At 45.2% G+C, this 20882-nt stretch overlaps 1 protein-coding gene across 13 annotated transcripts in view; it reads left to right on the top strand.

The window, feature by feature from the left end:
* The window catches only part of BMAL1 (basic helix-loop-helix ARNT like 1), a 989350-nt gene that overhangs the window by 476086 nt on the left and 492382 nt on the right, over positions 1-20882 (top strand). For all 13 annotated transcript variants that reach the window (XM_069623618.1, XM_069623617.1, XM_069623625.1 and 10 more), the window contains one exon: positions 7201-7318. In XM_069623618.1, coding sequence (XP_069479719.1) covers positions 7201-7318 — 118 coding nt within the window. The remainder of the gene's footprint in view (positions 1-7200; positions 7319-20882) is intronic.

Genomic DNA, 20882 nt, shown 5'->3' with positions numbered 1-20882 from the left:
GTTAGTGATCCCCCCATTCAAACTAAGTACGGCCGGAGGAAATAGCTTCCCGGTCAAAGCTGCCCAGCTTTGGAACTCCCTCCCGCCCGGCCTGAGATCTACCCAATCCTACGCCCTCTTCAGATCCAACTGTATCAACTGGATCAAAGAAAATGACCGATAGTCCCGCCCTACACTAATATAACTACTGTCCTACAGTCGTACTATGTACATAACTAAATACTCTCTATCTTCCTACTGCATATTTCCTGTATATATTATGTTATATGTTTATATTATGCACAATGTATACTCTCCCTATTGTCCTGCATTATGTAATTTCTACTATGTATAACCACCATTTGTAAGCATGCGTAACCTGTAAAGTTTAAAGTATCCTTGAACAACGCGCCCGGTTACCCTCGGGTTTGGTGCGCGCTATAAATAATAAACAAACAAACAAACAAACAAACAAAGCAGTAGGGATGCATTTTTGATTTCTCCGTACCAACACTGAGCTTGAAAGTTTGTTCCTGAAATGCACTCTGCTAACAGATTTCAGAGACCAATCTGGTTGTTGTGAGTGCAGCTAGAAATTAGTCTTTTTAGATTCATTACAAGAGCAAATGGTTCTTATTTTGATACTGCACTCTAGCCTGAGGATCAATCAATTATTTTGCATTATTAGCTATTATGTCTTCTGGCCTACACTGGGATACTTATGTATTTTTGTGAGCATTACCTTTCTGCATATTTCAGTGCTCCTTAAAAATAAAGCAATGAAGAACCATTTCGAGAGACCTTCATTTTTGCCCTCCCATAAGTTTGTTGAAATTTAAATTTGATAGGCTCTGTAATACATAAACTTGTTGAGCCTATGGCTTACTCTTCTGTGGACTTACTGCCATGTAGGACTGTTTTTCATATAGCTTTAAATTCTGTTATAGGGATTATAGAGCTACTAGCTCTTTGAATTCAAGTGCCTTACGTTCTGTTGAAGAGGACCAAGGTGGTCCTTCAAGCAGTGTCATCTTTCATCCCTAAAGAACATTGTTTTGCGCTTAACGTAGATCAGCCTTCCAGTCCTGAAGTCTAGACATCATGTTTCCGCAGCCGAGGAAACATTAGATACTCTTAATGTATGGTAACTTTGAAAATCTTTCTTAAGACAACGTAAACTTTCAGAATTTTGCATCACATTAAAAGGAAAAATATTTTTCGAAGGGATTGTCCTCCGACGTATTCCTTATCTTTGATAGATCATCTCCCAGCTTGCTGGCCTCGGAAAAAAAATTTCAGTAGAGGGCGCTGCGCGTCGACGTCCCTCGAGCCGATGTCCCTCGAGGGCCTCCGTATCAGCGCCGACGTCAGCACTCGTATAAATGGACTCGCGCAGCGTCCGTTGCTCAGTTCCGTTTTTCCGCGCTTCGTGGGGCCTCGGAATATCGTTGCTCAGTTCTTCAGTCAAATATATCAATTATTCCTCGTGAATACCGACTCGTACTCGATGGCTTCCTCACCCGAACCGACGACTCCACGGTCCGGCTTCAAAAAATGTCGAGACTGTGGAAAGAAAATGTCGTTGACGGATCCTCACAGGATCTGTTTGTGGTACCTGGGAATCGAGCACCATTGTTCGGAGTGCGAGGACTGCATGTCCATGACGACGAAAGCCTTGAAGGAGCGTAAGGGGAAGCTCGAGAGAGGTAAGGCAGTTAAAACTTCTTCGAAAGTTTGCTCGGCGGAGTCGAGACATTTGTCTCCTCGCCATCACAAAAGACATTCTCGTTCTAGGTCTCGAAGCAGTTCCCATCACTCTTCAAGATCTAAGCATTCAAAAAAGGGACGTTGAAGATCCCCTTCCTCGTCTTCGTCTTCCGTTTCCCCAAAAAGGGTCTCCTGCCCCACAAAACATAGCTCTCAGGCTGAGTGGGAGGAATTCAGGAAAAAGATGCTAAGCGTCTTCGAGAAAGCGGCCTTGGGTGAAAGACCCCAAAAATCAAAAAGCCGCGAGTCGCAGTACCCGGCGAAAGAAGCCACTCGAGAGCGTCACGAACACTCGAGTAAAGGCAAAGTTGCATCTTCAACGCCGTCATCGAAGATCCCTTCGACACATAGATCGGCGTCGTCGACGCCGTTATCGAAGGGTTCTTCGACACACAGGTCAGTCGAGTGGACGCCATCTTCGACGCCGAGAAAGGATAAACCCACGGCCACCTCACAGCCAGTGGCCATACCCAGAACCTCGAGCACGAGAATGTCGTCGACAACCTCGAGTAGAATCCCGATACTCTCGAGTTCATAGAGGCCTCTACAACCTTTCTCAATGCTTTTTTCGATGGCTTTGAAGCCTTTAACGTCCGCGTCGACTAACGTTGACGTTTTCTCAGCCAATCATGACGAATTTGGCTCCTTCTGCTGTGGATATGGAATTTATACCATTTTCAAGACCTGATCACTCCAGAGTCTTATCTTCTATTTATGAAGAAGGGGAGGAATCAGATCAGGAAAGACCTTTTCAGTTGCAGGGATCTGCAACTCCTGCACCAGAGGAATTTACCTCTGAGGAAGGTAGGTTGAAAGACCTCCATGAATCCCTACAGGAAGCAAGTGGGTTGGACACTTCCCCAGAAGTGGCATTTGCCACACCAGACCCAGGGGAACATGCTGAAACCCCTTATAGAACCTTGATAGCAAGGATAGAGTTTATGGGATGGTCCACACTCTCACCTGCTTTTCAGCAAGACAACCTCACAGACATCTTGGTCAAAGGTCCACAGGAGGATCCTGTGGTGCCATTTCATGTGGCATTACAAAGGAGAATATTGGCAAACTGGTAAACACCTGAGGTAATCCCGGTGGTTAACAAAAAATTATCAGCTAAATATCGGGTGTCTTCTGCTGACCCTGAATATTTATCCAAACACCCAACTCCGGAGAGTCTGGTTGTTTCAGGCAGCTACTTCAGCAGGTAGTAAATTGGCTTACCCTACTGTTCCACAGGACAGGGATGATAAGAGATATGACTCTATTGCCAAAAAAGTTTTTTCCGCATGTAGCATGTTGAAATCCATCAATGCTACTTGTACGCTTGCAAGGTTCAGCCACACACTTTGGGAGTGTGCTTCATCAGCGGCTGACTGCCTACCGAAGGGAGAAGAAAGGGAAGCGTTTCTCAACATCATTAAGGATGGTAAGGACGCAATGTGCGAATCCCTTCAGACTGGCATTGATTCTGCTGCCAGCATCAGCAGGGCCATGGTGGCAAGTACAACAACCAGGAGATTTGCTTGGTTGCGAAAATCTGGTTTTGCTCCAGATGTGCAAAGCAGACTCTTGAATATGCCTTTTGGTAAGAAGGCGGATGACAGTTTAGAAAAACTACAAACATCAAAGGCAGCAGCAAAATCCCTAGGAGCTGCAATCCTTCAGATACCATATCGCCCCTCAGGAACCTCTTGGAGAGGTAAGTCCTTTCGCTTTTATTCTGCATTCGGAAAAGGCAGAGGACAGCCGGTTCAAAGGGGTCAAAAAATTCACCCGAGGTGGACGGGGTAAAAATACAAAAGCGGCAGCAGCAGCAGGTGCCTCTTTACCTTCGGCATCTGCATCAGCCGCCTCCAAACCGCTCTGAGGACTCTCCTCACAAGACACCAGTACGGGGGAGGTTAACTCAACATCTGACGGAATGGCAGGCTATTACGTCAGATGCTTGGGTATTGGAGACAGTTGCCCAAGGTCACTGCCTGCCCTTTCTACGCATTCCTCAGTCATCCACCAGGGAACAGCTCTCTGAAAGTTCCAGATCCGCTCCTCTTGCAGGAAATTGTAGACCTGCTAGAGAAAGGTGCCATAGAACCAGTACCTGTAGCAGAGAGGAACAGGGGCTGGTACTCCCCCCTACTTTCTCATACCGAAGAAAGACTGAGGACTGAGACCTATCTTGGACTTACGAGAATTGAACAAGTTCCTCAAGAAGGACAAGTTCAAGATGGTAACTCTCTCTCAGATCCTTCAGGCCCTCCAGCTCCAGGACTGGCTGGTATCTCTGGACCTCCAGCATGCTTATTTCCATGTGCCAATCTATCTCAAACACAGGAAATACCTGAGGTTTGCAATTGGCGGCTCTCATTATCAATTTCGAGTTCTGCCATTTGGGCTGACCTCCGCCCCGAGGGTCTTCACCAAACTAATGTCGGTTGTGGCTGCAAGTCTAAGGAGGGAAGGGATCCACGTCTACCCCTACCTGGACGATTGGCTGATCAGAGCTGTATCTTCGGAACAAGCTCCGACCCAGCTAGATTATGTCTGCCACTTCCTTGACAAACTTGGCTTCTCCCTCAATTTAAAGAAGTCACAGATGATACAATCACAGAGACTCCAGTTCATTGGAGCGGTCCTGGACACTTCCCTGGGGAAAAGCCTCGCCACCAGAGATGAGGGCTCAAGATATTCTGCAGATGGTCACCAAGTTTCAAAATGCCCAACGTCTCCCAGCCTTCGACTTTTTGAGGTTGCTAGGCCTCATGGCATCCTGCATCTTCCTTGTGCCAGAGGCTCACCTGAGAATGAGATCTCTTTAGTGGGCACTGAGAACTCAGTGGTCGCAGTTTTCATGGAGAATGACAGACCTCCTTCAGGTTCCGGACAAGGTGGCTCGAGACCTTCATTGGTGGGCCTGCCAGGAAAACTTCTTGAAGGGGGATTTGTTTTGGCAACCATGGCCGGAGCTAACAGTAGTCACAGATGCCTCACTCACGGGGTGGGGAGCACATACCAACGACTTGGCCATCAGCGGTCGTTGGTCTCCATCGTAGTCTAGACTACATATCAACCTGTTAGAGCTGAGAGCAATCAGACTAGCGCTGAGAGCTTTTCTGCCATCTGTACATGGGAAAAATGTCCTGATAATGACGGACAACACAGTGGCCATGCACTACCTCAACAAAAGAGGAGGCGTAGGATCACTGCCACTGTGCAGAGAGGCAATGCAGCTCTGGTTCAAGAAGGAATCTCTCTATCGGCAGTTCACCTAGCCGGAGAGAAGAACTTGACGGCGGACGCTCTGAGCAGGCAGGGCACAGTCTCCCGCGAGTGGGAACTAGCTCAGGAAGTCCTTCAGGAGATCTTCGCCCTTTGGGGGACCCCTCAAGTGGATCTGTTTGCCACCAGTACCAACAGAAAGTGCGATCTGTTTTGTTCAAGGGAATTTCCCCCGAGAGGAGCTCTAGGGGACGCATTCGTAGTGGACTGGGAGTTTCCACTCCTGTACGCGTTTCCACCAGTCCTTGTCATTCCTCACATGATCAGGAGGTTGAGAAGATTCCGGAGGACCATGATCCTAATTGCCCCAGACTGGGCCAGGAGAACGTGGCACCCGGACCTTCTGGACATGTCCATCTGCCCTCCAATTCGTCTTCCACTCAAGGAGAATCTTCTCTCGCAGAAGGGAGGTGAGGTTCTCCATCCAGACATCAGAACCCTCAACCTTCACGCCTGGCTTCTGAAAGGTTGAGATACAAGGATTGGGACCTCTCTGATGATGTCATGGAAGTGTTGCTTTCGGCCAGAAGGCCAGCAACAAAGTCTTTATACCGCTGCCATTGGAACAAATTTTGCAGCTGGTGTAGAGAAGAGAATATTAACCTCTTCATGTGGTACACCAAGGGTGTTATCCTTTCTACTCTACTTGGCAAATTCAGGGCTTCAAGTTGGCACTATCAAGGGCTATCTCGCAGTGCTATCGATCTTCAAGCGCACTGCGGAGGAGCCTTCGTATTTCAAATTACCCTTAGTAATACAATTTCTAAAGGGATTAACTAATGTCTACCCTCCAAGACCTTTCCCGGTTCCTTTATGGGACTTAAATTTAGTCTTACATTTCCTGATGGGTACTCCTTTCGAACCACTCCACTCTTGTTCGCTAAGATTTCTCACCCTTAAAACTGTCTTATTAGTGGCTTTAACATCTGCTAGAAGGGTGAGCGAATTAAAAGCTCTATCTTGTAAACCCCCTCATACAATTTTTCATAAAGACAAGGTTGTCCTACAGGTGAAGCCTAATTTCCTCCCAAAGGTGGTTTCTGAATTCCACATCACTCAGAAAATTACTTTACCTTCATTCTATCCTCCTCCCCATCCGGGGAAAGAGGAAGAAAGGCTACATAGGCTGGACCCAAAGTGGGCTTTAAGCTTTTACATCAGCATACTTGCTAGGATTAGGCAAGCAGACCAACTGTTCGTGGGTTACTCAGGGCACAAGTTGGGACTACCGATAATAAAACAAACCATTTCCAGATAGATTATTTTGGCCATCCTGGAATGTTAAAAGAGCCTCCTCAAAATCTTAGGGCTCATTCAACCAGGGGTATCGCAGCCTCCTCGGCCCTCCAAAGAGGGCTTTCGGTTCGAGACATATGTGCGGCTGCCACATGGTCGTCCGCACATACCTTCACAAGATTTTACAACCTGGATTCCTCTTCTAGTCAAGAGACTAGGTTTGGCAAAGCCGTATTACATTCGGTTCATTCCTAAAAGGAAACAAGGCGTTTTACTCCCACCTCCAATTGCACACCACTGCTATGGGAGCCTATGAAAGATAAGGAATACGTCGGAGGACACAATCCCTTCGAAGAACAAGTTACTTCTTACCTGGTAACGTTCTTTCGATGGGATGTTGCTCCGACGTATTCCTTATCGCCCCTCCCATCGATCCCCGCAGTAATACTTCCCTTGTGGTTGCAGTTTACGCTCCTTTAAGGTCAATAACCAATTCATGTAAAACAACTGTTAACATCAAAACGGAACTGAGCGACGGACGCTGCGCGAGTCTATTTATACGCGTGGTGACGTCGGCGCCGATATGGAGGCCGTCGAGGGACATCTGCTCGAGGGACGTCGACGCGCAGCGCCCTCTACTGAAAAAAAAATTCTGAGGCCAGCAAGCTGGGAGATGATCTATCAAAGATAAGGAATACGTCGGAGGAATATCCCATCGAAAGAACGTTACAAGGTAAGAAGTAACCTGTTCTTCTATGGATGCTTTTTCCAGGTCTGACTTCTATGCAAGCATTTGCTAACCTGCTGTAAAGGGACGGAGCGCCAATCACCATGAATGTCATTTTTCCTATTATAACATTTATTAAACATGCCATTTTACTTGTGTTTTTCTGTTGAAGTAAGTTTTTTATTACAATCTGTTTTTTTAAATATCTTTTGCAGAACGATTTGATCGGCCAGAGTTTATTTGACTACTTGCATCCTAAAGATATTGCCAAAGTTAAGGAGCAGTTATCTTCGTCAGATACTGCACCACGGGAAAGATTGATCGACGCCAAAAGTGAGGTTTATTTCATACTCATTTGGGGAAACATAATTTCACCTGTTGATTTGTGCATTTGTAAATAAATTGTTCATTAGTTTCTATATTAGTTCATTCTACAAATGTATCTATTACAAATACAGGACCAGATGTGCAATCTGGACGTGGTGCAGTGCAACAATGTGAAAACAGTACCCTGCACTGCTTTGCCATGTTTCTGATGTACACATCGGGTTGAGGAAAAAGGGGCAATGTGCAGTGGGGCACACACGAGCCACCTCCAGTATATAAATGAGTCTGGTTGTGTATGTGCACACTATGGCCAATGCCTGGACAGAGGTGTTCGAAGGACAGCAGGCTCCATTTTTATGCTTTTGCTTTCACAAAGCAGTCTACATTGCAGCTACTATCCCTTAAATGGACAGTGGTCACAATACATGCAAATGCTGCTTCTGAAGAAACTCTCCTGGCAACTTTGAACGCAGTGGTACTCAATGAATCACTTCCACTTTCAAAATGGTTACCACCCGCGCTGTTTAAGTGGTAACCATTCATTTCTCTACAGCCACAGGAGTCGCAAGGAAGGGTATCCTCTAGTCTGAGTTGCATCTGAACATTGCAATCCGCACTTACTGCCAAGTACAGTGTAGATTACAATGTTACTTTGGTGCATTACGAGGCCTGCTTTTGAAATACCAATGCATTTTAGTTGGGCTCGTTTTGCAGCCACGAAAGCATAGCATATTTTTAACCCGTATTGTTTTAGGTTTGCCAACAAAAAATCCAATGCGCCCATCTTTAAAATTCTACAATTGGCACAGTTTATTTCTCATAGTGTTCAATAAAACGTTATATCGCAAATATATTGTTCAGAGGCATTAGGCTTTGGCTAGTAGTATAGCCATAAACGGAATGTTTTGAGTAAAAAGTAGAGAGGATGGCATTCTTGGATGGATTAATTTACGGTGGTGATAGCGCAATGTCCCCACCCTTCTCCCCTCCACACTGAGGCCACGCTGGCATTGGCAGCATACGTTACCACAGGACATACTATTGACTCACTGTCTTTCAGATTTTCAGATTTACAAAGCACAAGATGTTAAAGGAATCTTTGTTTCAGGAATTGGGCCTTTATACCTAACTGGTCGGTCTCATTACATATACTACGGATGTGTTAGAAGTTGACTCTTGACTATGAGGCCTCAATATGTTGTTTTATTGCTTAACTACATTGCCCTGTTGTGGTAATGTTTGGTGAACCAGGTTGATCCATCTGCTTTTTGATCAGTAGCGTATCATGGAGCCGTTAAAATGGGAAATCAGTCACTGAAGGGTGTGACTTACCCTTGTTGAGATCATATTGGCTAGTGATTATTGACCCTTGACGAGCCTTACAGAGAGGAATGCAGTTCATAATAATTATTGGTTTATTTGACAATATTGCCAGTTTACATAACCTCAGGTGGCAAGCTTGTTTTATAGCTTTGTTGCTTAGAAGTCAGGAAAAAAGGTATATGGGTTCATAAACAAAAGAAGAACTGTTCACCATCCAAAATATACTTAAACGTTGCATTCTTTTGGTATGCGTAAAATGCAGGACATTTGGTGAAACTATTATGGATGGAGTTGCTGACAAGAACATCTCAATAATTGCCTTCAGGGAAGATCCTGCATTTCAGTGGTGATTTCGTTGTATAGATTGTTTTGTATATATTTTCTGGATACATATATAGTTCAGTGTCAAGAAATCAGCTTAGTGAAAGCTTTCATCGGGCCACATGATATATTCCATCCTTGCTGCTGTAATTAGCCTCTGCTGTCTCATGTTTTTCATATGGAGCAGAGTGCCCTGGTATACAATTCCATTTGACTATTTCTAAACGGTCTGTTTGATCCACCAGGCAGGCAGGATTAGCAGACACTGTGAACATGCACCACAGGAAGGGAGAAGAGATTGTTGGTATGTTTATTAAATGTCATTGTTGCACGTTTAAGTCGATTTTGATCTGTGGCAAAGGTGAAGGCATTGGAGTGTAGATAACAAGTCCTTTGTGTTTGTGATGGACTAGGCTTGTCAAAAGGTCAGACCAAACCATATGCTTATGTGGTTTGGGGGTTCACATCAAAGATTGGTGATGAGCAAAGGAGGATGAGGTCTGCAGACCTGATGTGTGGCTTGTGCTTGGAGATGACATTGTCACAACCTTGTTTTATGATTGCCATGGAAACTTTGTTAGCAGGGCCTAAGATGTCACTGTGCACTAAGATGAAAGGCGAATCAAAAGGGGCAGAGATCAGATGTCTGAGTCTGGGTGAAAGCGACAACGTGGTCTGCGGTTAGTATAGGTGGCTTGTAAAATTCCTAATGTTATGGTAACATTGTTGGCAGTTGAGAAAGATGGGCAGGGGCACCATCTCAAAATGCAGATCCAGGTTATTTTCTAGAAGCCAGGTTTTTTTTGTTATTTTTTTTTTAATCTCTTTATTAAATTAAATCACAGAAGAATCAAATACAGAAAGGAATAGTGAACCAGAGAACACAAATCAAAATTATTCAATTAAAGAACATATCAATAAACAAACAGCATAATCAAATGATTCCTCCAACATACTAAGAACATTTTCATTTTTGTAAACAATAAAAGAGCAAAATACACCAGTCAATAAAAACATTTAACATAGAACATACACACAAACACCAACAACACACAGACACCAAACCAAATCCCCCAAAAAGTATACTAGTGAGAAGAAAAAAAAGAAAAAAAAAAGAAAAAATATTATCTTTCCCCTCTTCTTTTCCCCTTCCCTATCTATTTTCCTTTCCTCTTCCTTTTCCCACTACACCATTTCTACCCACTCCTCATACAAATCCGCAGCCTATATAGTCAATCGTACAAGGCATTGAATGGACCCCAAAACAGATTGTACACCTCTTCCTTGTCTTTCACTCTAAATGAGAACTTTTCAAAATTCGATAAGGTGCGCAAATCAACTAACCAATCTTCAACTGTAGGCTTCTTCCTAGTTTTCCAAACTCGAAGGATCAGTCTTATGGCCACCAATAAAGCCTTATTTATCCAACCACTATATTTCAAAGAACGCCTACACCTACCTCGATGTAGAAATAAGATAATGTTCCCACCCGATCTCTGTAAAGCTACATCCAAAATTAAATCAATTCTATCAATCACATCAGTCCAGAAAGTCCGAACTCTAGAACAATCCCATAGAAGAATCATAAGGGTGCCAACATCATTTCCACATCCCCAACATAGATTATCAGTTTGTAACCCCAGTTTATACATTTTAACTGGTGTCCAGTACACCTTACCCACCACCTTCTGTCTAATCCGACGCAAGTTCAAACCCGTACCCAAATTGGCACTTACCCTAAGAATATCCTTCCATTCCCTGTCCGTAAAATATATATTTGGATCATCCGACCACACCATTTTCAATTCATCCCACGCCGCAACATGTTTATCTTCCAATTGCATAAAGCTCATATATGTATGCACAGAATATTCTTGTCCTGTAAGCAATTGACACAGTGCGGGTTTGATTCCCAATGAATTGCCAATCATCATTTTCCTAAGATAGATCAGGGAGCTCAGGTTTTCATATTTTTGTCTTTCTCTTTCATGCAACACATATTTCCTCTGTATGTCCCCAAATGCCAAAAGATCATCACCATCCAATGTATCACCTATTGTCAAAACCCCCTTCCGCACCCAATTTTGCCAAATCAAACATCTATTGTTTAATTGTAAAACCTCTTTGTGCCAAAGAGAAGCCAGGTTTTGAAGACCTCAACAGCCCATTTTGTGGCAGATCCGGTTGACTGTTTTTTCTTTGGAAATATCCTTTGTTAGGACAACATTCCATTTTTGGGGGTTCTGCATGACCCATGGGATCTGTGGTGACTCAGGAGGACAAAGACTTGATGTATTTTTATTTATCCAAAAGAAGATAGAAGGCCTTAATTTCCCTATGACTATGGGTGGGCACTGCCTACTTTACTAACTAATGTGCTTGTCAGTCTGTTGTGAAGTTCAAAAGGAAAATGTAAGCTGTCCAAAACTACCCTAACTGACCATAACATTATATAAGCTAACGTATACATGGAGAATGACTCCCTCCTCCTTAGGGTACTGCTAGGATCATTCTATAGAGTTCTTTCAGTAGCATGAATTTCTCACATAGTCTCTTTAGATAGCTTGCATCAGTTTCAGAGGATAATTGAAAACTACAAGTCGCCCTTGAAGAGTTACAGAGTCCCCTTTCTAGTTCTTATGTCCAAATAGCTGTTTTCTCATGGCCAATAAAGATTTGTATTACTTTGATATGTTGCTCTCTTGTTTAACATCAGTGGTCTGATTTCTCTAACTTCAGATTCACCGTAATTATTCCTATTTATTTTCCCTTCTTCTTGTATATCTTAGTTTAGCTCCACACAGCATGCTATTTCTTACTCGGAGGCAAATATCACTAACCAATGGCTAGTGGCGAGTGCAAATTTTGCACCCTGGTATGGTTATCCACAATTGTCTTCTCTGGGCGTTATTCTTTTCTCTTGTATTATTAATTCCCCTTTTCTCCCCATAGTGTAGAGTCATTTCCCTAAAGGGAACTTTTATGATGTGATTTCTACTGAGATTAGTTATTCACGTAACATACAGCTTATTTCTTGGCAACCCGTTCAATTTGTTACTCCCGTTAACTTATAGTCTGTGAGGGAACGTTTCCACAAGCCTTGTTGCATCGTGACCGCTTCTCTGTTCGTTTTAGCCTGTACTTCGGCGTTCCCTTTCTCCTTTGATTTTCTCTCCTCTTGATGATTTCCTTGTCTGTTGACAAGGCGTTGGACAACCTGTGTCTGTTGCTGCTCGACTTTCTGCAACGTTGCGGGGACCGTCAGTCTATCACAGAGTTCCTGTGGTCTCGCCACCACCTAATGTTGGAATCGGTCCCACTGATTTCTCTTACACGGTTGACGCCCTGGCTTTGGTGTCCGAGCATATTTCTGTCCGGTTCCCATCTCAGGATTTCTCATGCTCTGCTGGCGCCTTGGGTTTGACTTTCCAGTGTCTCTCTCATGGTATGCGCTGTCTGGTTTTCTCGTGCTCGGCTGGTGCCCTGAGTCTGGTGTTCCAGCCTCTTTCTCTTTGGTCCGTCTCTCTCTGACTCTAGTTTTCCTGCTTGAAGCGAGATTCTAATGCGCAGCCTCTACCTTCTTCCTCTATGTACACCGGACGTCCATTATTTAGCATAGTCGTCCCGGTGTATGGGACCTTAAAGGGGAAGTTCTCTGAGGAATTGTATTGGCCCACTTGATTGTGCACATATTTTTGAGCATATATCGATGCTAAAAAATATTCCAATACATCTTACCCTCTTTTTTCTCACATTTACACATGCGAAACTCATAGGTTGGAAAACGCCATCTTGTGCTAATATTATCAGTTGATCCATTTCCCTAAGTTCAAGTGCCCTCATGGCAGAAAAATCAGATCACCTGCCGCTCAAGTTGACGGCAACATGCCAAACCAATGTGCTCCAACACTTCTCATGACGTTGGTACGCAGCCACAGGTACCGTGCCATCCCCTATGCCCTCATGTTCCTAAATTCAAGTTAAACATAGAAGATTACATCCAAAGAATCATTGAAAACCTTTGAGAATATAATTGCAAGAAAAGGTTGTTTACTACAATGTTTAGTAGGACTATCTCATTCCATTCAAATGTTTCAGATTGCCTTCATCAATCTGTACTTGAATTGAAAGTTGTGTGTGGTAAAATCGAATGCACTTGTGTTCCATCTTCGTTTTTGTATCGATGCACATGTTCGATTTGTGAGGAAAAAGGTCTCCTTTCATGTCACAACTCTGCTGTTAGGCAGAATCCTGTGCAGTTCCATTAGGGAACACTGCAAAAAGATTAAGACTACAGGAGTAAGCAGTAAACCCAATTGGTAGCAGTCTGCACCACCCAGATGTATCTGGTAGCTGTGGCTGAGCAGTCAGACCTCTCTCAAGAAGAGTAGGGCAGTATATAGAGTATACACAATAGCACTAAAAACACAGTAGAGCAAAGAAACACTGACCAGAGCTTTGTATAAAAAAAAGGATATAATTATTTACTTAAAACACACTTTAGGCAATATACTAGCACTCTAAATCAAAAGCAAGTTAAAACACAGTCAGGTAAAGTATACGCACCTCCCTTGATAACTATTAGACAAGTCAGAGTTAAAACACCACGATTTGTTAAAACAGATGTGAGCGCGTAACCTGATGGCACTCCAATAGTTCAGTTAAAGGGAGAGAAAAAGGCAAAGCATAGAAATAATACAGGTCCCAACACTTTTAGGGGTTCTCAGCAAGGGAATAAAGGCAGTATACAATGTAGAGCCAAAGTTCATAGGCCAGGCCCACTTTAAACGGAGCAAAGCGAAATGTGCCCAGGATCACACGGTTTAAAAAGCACTAAAAGTCTTTGCAAAATGTTCAAAAGAGATTGGGGCGATTCAAGAAGGTAAAGTTAGAAGGTCTGGGGCCAACCCAATTGGAAAGCCAAGGATTTAAGGGTCACCTTGGGCAAACCGAAGAAAGGGAGGCCAGGCACACAGTACCTTAAAGAGAGAGGAAGCTCCAGCGGTGGCAGTTGTTCCTGGCAGTGGTTGCAGTTCGTTGTTTCGACCAGGGGAAGAGAGGATCTCGTCGAGGAGGAAACGTGGAGTCGATGCACTGCACAGGGATGAAACCAGCCGCGGAGTTCGTCGGTAAAAGGTGCGTTCCTTTTATTCGCGGTCAAAGTGGTGAAGCTTGGCTATCCGGCCGCCCGGGTGCTTGACTCGGGCGATTCGACCAAGAGACGTCTTTGGAAGGCGAAAGGGGTGAACTGGTTGGTCCCACCAGCTCAGAGGAAGAAGACTCGTCCCGCAGAAGATCTTCTCGTCGTTGGGAAAGTGGCGAGTTCGTTGCAGCAGGGCTTCATCGCTGGTGTCGTCGTTGCAGATGGCTCAGCTTCTTCCCTCTTCGGATTCTTAGGTCCTGTGGCGACTTCTGAAGTTCCATTCCCAAAGGCCCTACTTTTATGCAGAAAACCCCCCATTCAACAGCCTAGCTGTCACTCAAACATGCAAAGTGGTGAGCCGGGCGGCTCACCACTGGGCCAATCAGAATAGGGTGTGACTTGAGTTGCTAAGGCAACGCAGTCCAGGGTGCCAATTCCCCTCCCCACCCATCCTGTGGAACCCAGGCAGAGTGGCACCATTTGGAGGGCTTCTGTGGAGAAGCCCGCCAAAAAGTGGAACAAAGGGCTCGACCTTGGTCAGTTACAAAGACGGACACAAACGCCATTTTAGAAGAGAGTTCTGGCAAAAAGACCCAACCGTTGATTTAATATTAAATAAATAAACCGGCGGTATCTTTAACATTGCACCAAAAAGTGGTGCGTTTAAAATCAATGGGAAAATCCCATAGAGAATATTCCGGTGGAATATTTTGCGTGGTAACCACTGCCACCAGCCAGAAACTCGACAAGGGGGGACTGGACAGTGCCACCTTGAAAACAGACCCAGGGGCAATATAATTAACCCCTTCCAGTACTTCCACAATATGATGGTTTGTACTGGTTCTGTTCACAATTTAGGACTAGTAAAGTCAACGGTGACTTTACATGCCCTGGGAGACAGTAGTCAGTCCCATGGTATGGAGTCTGTTTGGGGGTCACAATGACACCCCTGTGTTTCTGCACTGAGGGTGCTGTGTAACACACACATAAAAGATAGATGATACCCTGTGGAGTTAAAAATAAAATAAAAAAAAAAAAAAACAGCCCATAAGCACACAAAAGTCAAAGACATACCTCAAATCATGCCTAAGAGTGGGAGTAAAAGAGTCTCACTCTTAGCAGGAGAAAAAAACAAACCCCAAAAATCCAGCAAAGCTGCTGGGGGACTCACTAGGTTTGGGAAATTAGCCTTATAAGAGCATTCTCCCTAACACATGTCGCAACTCTGCAATTTGCCATCCACACGTATTCATACCATAAATGCCAGCATGTTGCTCCGTGTCACTGGCAGTGCAAATGGGCAAGCTGGTGCCTCACGATAGTCCCAGAATATGGTTATTAATGTTCCATTACTGATGGTTATTTTCCAGCTCTGGTTAATGTTAGGAAAGATTTCGTAATTGTAGGTAATTTTCCTTCCATGTGGCAACCCCTAAACTTTTTGCTGTTGTTTTTCACCTTGTTCTTGACTTTGCCAGAGAAGTGCAGCCTTCTGCCGCACTCCTCTGGGCTTTCGCTCCTTTCTTACGGGGAAACTGACATGCCCTTAAAACAGTCAGTACCGGGGAACGCTGTTTCCCGTAGTTTCTTTTATCATGTTGCGGCTTTCGTGCAACATGACACAAGAGGGCACTGTAAGCTAAGTTACAGCTCTCTTGGGTCTCTAGCCTTCTACAGGCCCTAGATACTCGTTTAGGATTGTATCTGATCGGTGCAAGTGATTCAGGGACGGGAATGGTGGCAGCGATCGTTTTTCGTGTTTTGAGCTCCTTTTGGCGTTCTAAGCGCGTTTCTCGCCCTTAACCCAAAATGGTGGCCTAGCTCCCAAAATGGCCAGACCACGAGGCTCCTTTGTCCTGTCCGCTGACCGTCTTGCTCCCTTCACCTTCCCCAGGTCGAGCAGACCCGGGGCCTTCCTTATTTGGGCATGTACTTTCCCGCGAAACACGGATGCTTTCGCGGGCCTCTACATGTCTTGTGTGTGCCTCCAGGATGTGGGCTGGGATGTCTGGTCCCAATACACATCCTGGGTGCCAGAGAGTCTAGGGTGGTGTGAATGCCTGGGACCACCGTGGTCCGTGATTGGTCCACGAATGGTGTGAGTGTTGATGAGCGGATCTCCCATTGGGTCCCCTCCGTTTTGGCGCGAAGGGAACCGTGGATAAGAGGGGGCTGGAAACACCACTACCATGTCGATCTCCTGAGTTCTCACAAACAAAGGAATACAGGAGCCAAGTATCCTGCAACCAAGAGGCTGGACCGAGGAATCGCTGGTGACCCGCTGAAGGACTTCTCCTCTGCACTGCTTTTCACCTTTGATGGAACCAGAAGGCCTGTACTGGTACTTCGACCCTTGGAATAGCGGGAACAGCTATTCTCAGCATCTTCACCATCTCCTGCCAGTAAGCCTTCGGAAGCGTCTCTGGGCCATCCAGGTGACTGACCAGCTTACACGGGAGTCTTGCTCTGTAACCGCCGCCAGGTTGTGTAGTATTTTGAGTCCTTGTCACTCTCACATGCTTCGTACACTTGGTGTTCCCAGGTCTGAAGTGAGTAGTGTACATTTGGCTCAGATACACACGGCCGCTCCGTTGCCCAGCTGTGGTAACAAACTGTGCGGGTTTCTTCGATTGGGACGTCTTTTTACTCAACACGACGACGAGGCGTTCCCTGCTCTTCTGAACCTGCCAGCTGCTGAAACTGACGCGGAGAAGCCTGGGTCTGCTTGCATCGGGGATCGGTGAGTAGCATAGCTAGGATCTGGTCGCCCTCCTGCAGGAGCCCATTGCTTTTCCCCGCTGTGTCAAACAGCACCCTTTTCCGTACTCGCGCTCTGCTTCTGCCCACTGTGGAGGCTGCGCTTTAGTCGCGGAACTTGTTCTTCTTCTTTTGTGCACTAAACTGAACTGCCTGATTTCCCTCGAAGAGCTTCTCCTTTAGCCCATTGGCACCAGCGCGTGCAGGTACTTTTGAGCACAAGGCTCCACTCTTCGCAGGGCTCGGACTTCCATCTAGTTAGGTGCCTCTGAAGGCGAACTGGGTCTAAGCATTATTGCGCACTGCCTGTTTTCCCTCCCTTTTAGGTGGACTACACATTTCGTGCATATAACGCTTGAGACTTGTTGTATTTGTATATATATTGTGTTGATATGGTATGTGTTGGTTTACTATCGTTATATTGTGATTTTCTCGCTACGGTCATTGTTTTAAAGGCCTTGAAATAAATGTGTATATATTTTTAATATAACAACTGTTTGGAGTAGTTTGTAATTGTTCTTGCTTTGTGTGCTCATTGCGGGCTTTCAGTCACCCTCACCCCTCTTGAGACCTAGTCTTGACTGCCACGATCGCTACCTTGATTGGTCTGGCTCGTCCAGAGGTTACCCTGTTCCAAGTAATTAGGTTGGCCTTCTGAACTTCTGCGCCACCAGGACAGAGTTCAGAAATCTGTCTTAACAGTTAAAGAACTCATTCACAGGAAGATTGGATCACAAATACCAAAAACTACCACAAAATGAACTGTATTATCTTCCAGTTTCAGTTGCAAGCTGTGCTGTAGAAATAAAAAAAAGATTGAACTCTTAACAAGAAAAAAATATTTTCTTTGTTCTTTAGTATAAACACATTCTTAATTTAACCTTGTTTAATTATTTTATTTTGTCTACAAAATCAAATTAATTTTGGTACAATCAATAACACCTAACTTATTTCTGCCCAATTCAGACAGTGGGCCTCATTACACGGAAGGCGGTGAGCCATGGCGCTATTAGCGCCATGGCTCATGCCAGTAAAATACCAGCACCGCCTTGGCGGAAAGGGGATTTACCGCCCCATTCCAAGGTTGGAGGGGCGGTAAATCCCCCTTCCGCCATTGCCCTTCCCCATTCCCATTTCTGCCCCATAGGGCTCTATGGGAATGGGGAAGGGCTAATTACGGCACCGCAATTTTGCGGTGCCGTAATTAGCTCCGAGGTCCCTTAGCGGGTTGGTTTTTAACGCCTGCAAAAAGCAGGCGTTAAAGCACCAACCCGCTGAGGGACCTCGTAGTAAGGCGGTAATGGTTAACGGTCACCGTTACCATTAACGGTGGCCGTTAACCATTACCGCCTTCCATCTAATGAGGCCCAGTGTCCTACAATAACGACAACTTTGATCCACGGTTTTATGGGAGTTTGCTACAACAGTAATCAGTGGCATCACAAGCGGGGGTCGCTGAGGTGGCTGTATGGTGTCCACTGCTACGGCAATTAGGTTGCTGTATTAGCAGGAGCACGCCAGAAACAGGGGTCCATGTTATGTTATGCTATGTTGTGATTTGTACCATGCACTGCTGCTCTTTATATGTTCTCCAGATGCCTTGTGCCACACCACGCTGGCTCACTGCTGCACCCGGAGAGCGGTGCGGGACATGGACACCACACAGTGCTTTGGGCTCAGGGCCACCTCGAGGCATGGCAGTGTGTGCAGCTGACCAGTGCCCTGTGGTTATACGGGTCCCATACATGCGAACCCCTCCAGTTTAGGCTTGAGACTCACGATTATGTTTTTAAAAAAGCTGCTATATTTCACTGCCTCCCTCCTAAAATAATTGTAATAACAATGAATTGAAATGGGTTATAACTCTCTCAATTGCTTGGAGAGCCTCTCCCTCCCAGCTGATTGAAAATGTTGACATGCCTGGCCCCGCAGACACCTGCCTACTGACTGTGGCATGACCTTTTTTGGTTGCTTGACTAGAGTGCAGTTTGTGGCTGCCAGTTGAGGACTTTCTTGCTATGTCCTGATGGCATCTCTTTTGGGCATACCTTCCCGGGACAGCAGTGTTGCCAAGTGTTCCTACTCGACCTGGCTGCATGTAGAACTGAGGCCTGGAGCAGGACACAAACAGCAGTGGGCCTTTATGCTCATGCTCTGCACCCCACATGCACAATGTGGAAAAGTAGAAGCATGATTCGTGTCACATGCCACGTCGACTGCACTGCAGCCTCAATAAGGGGCACAGCCAGATGCACAGCATGAGCACACAGCTCCATGTTCCATCCCTGTATGAATGTTGCGGGATAGGTCACTGATTCAAGTTACCATATGGGGTTCAGGAATGATTGTGTGTAAGTTTATCAATAATTGTCCATGGTGCATTTGGTGGGAAAAGTAGAACAACTCTTTTGGTGACATGCCCCCCCCCCATCCTGCAACTCTGGATAGTTCCCTGATAGTAACGGTTCGTAATATACCACCAACACTTACATCCAGGTGACCGGTGTGTTCATACGTTTACGTACTTGCATTCTCTCTATGAAGACAGCCAGCATCGAACAAGGGGGAAAAACACTAAGTTTTGAGACCTAGGCACCCATAGTTGCCAAGTATTGTGTTTATGCTCTGGCTGTTGGGTGGTGGGTGTGAGAAACCTGAAGGTGTCTCACCCGGCAGTCCCCTGGGATCCGTCATCCAGGTGGCCAGGACACGGCCGTCGCATTTAGATCCAGTTCCTGGGGTGGACCAGTGCAGGAGGATCACCTGGATGGGTGTCCTCTGGGAGTGGAAGTGGGACACCGGAGGGTGAGACATGGTATCCCCCTTCCTTGTAACACCTTTTCCCCATCCTACCAGGTACAATACCTAGGAACTCAACACCCCTCCCCCACCCCGCTTTCCCGACACGAACACTGTGGTGGTCAGTCATAATTTTGAAAAAATAATGTTGAATGACAAAAATGTCAAAAATAATGTCGAAAAAAAAGTCGAATTCCGTGTTTTTTATTATATATTTATTTTGGGGTCTGGGAGTAAAAAGAAATGGGTAAAACAAAACAAAAATTAAAAAAGGGTGGTTGGGGGGAACCCCCCCATTTTGAAAAAAAAAAACGTATTGAAAAAAAAATGCGACTTTTTTTTTCCTGACATTTTATTGTTTTCGAAATTATCACTATAAACCGAACACTGTTTCACGCACAGCTCACTGTGAGAGAAAACGTACTAACACCCAAGCCGGATACCTGACATGTCCCAACACAAGGGTCAGGCAGAGTCAGGCAATTACTGCTAATTACACACACCTGACTTCCATCACACTTCCCCACACGGATAAAAGGAGGAGCACGAAAGCACACTCTGAGCAAGGCAAAACACACGAAGAAGTAGCAGTTCGGATATGGCGGGTTAACACAAAGAGAAAGGCAGCAAGACCAGAAAAGGTTGTAAGGAGGGAATTGTCCTTGGCCTTTTTAGAGGAAGAAAAACGCTACTTTCATGAGTCCTCTAGAATAAGAAACCTAAGACCAGGAATTAAAGCTGCAGAAAGGTGCATTGTGTGTCGAAGGTACCCGGGGCTCTCCTGCATCGATAGCCGAGGCGGGGAGGAGCGATTGCCACCGTTGTAATGTCCTTGGCTCCTACAACAAAGACGCTCCAGTAAAGTCAGCAAAGCCGGTGAGTTGGGGAGACTGATAGCAGAACGGTCTGTGTTTAGAGTTGCAAGTGGCAACATTGTATGAAGAAATCTGCAAAGAACAGAGTGTAAGGCATATGTGATGAACAATGCAAATATAATTGAATATCCAAGGAGTGATTGAACGTTTCAAACAAAGGTAGATGCCATATACAGGGTGGTCTTGTGCCACGTGGGTGCTCATTCGAAGAATTCTTTTAGGCATCCAACTGAGAGTGTAAAATTGTGAACTGTGAAATTGAAGTGGTCCTGCAATGGGTCAAGCCAAACCCTGTGCACATTTGAAAGTCTTTGATTGCTAAATCCGAACTGTAATTGGTCCGAGCCTGGCC

This window comes from Ambystoma mexicanum, chromosome 11, assembly GCF_040938575.1.
Source record: "Ambystoma mexicanum isolate Mex_15411 chromosome 11, UKY_AmexF1_1, whole genome shotgun sequence".
NCBI classification, from domain to species: Eukaryota; Metazoa; Chordata; class Amphibia; order Caudata; family Ambystomatidae; genus Ambystoma; species Ambystoma mexicanum.
The sequence above is the reverse complement of the archived record's forward strand: the minus strand, read 5'-3'. Positions and strand labels throughout refer to the sequence as shown.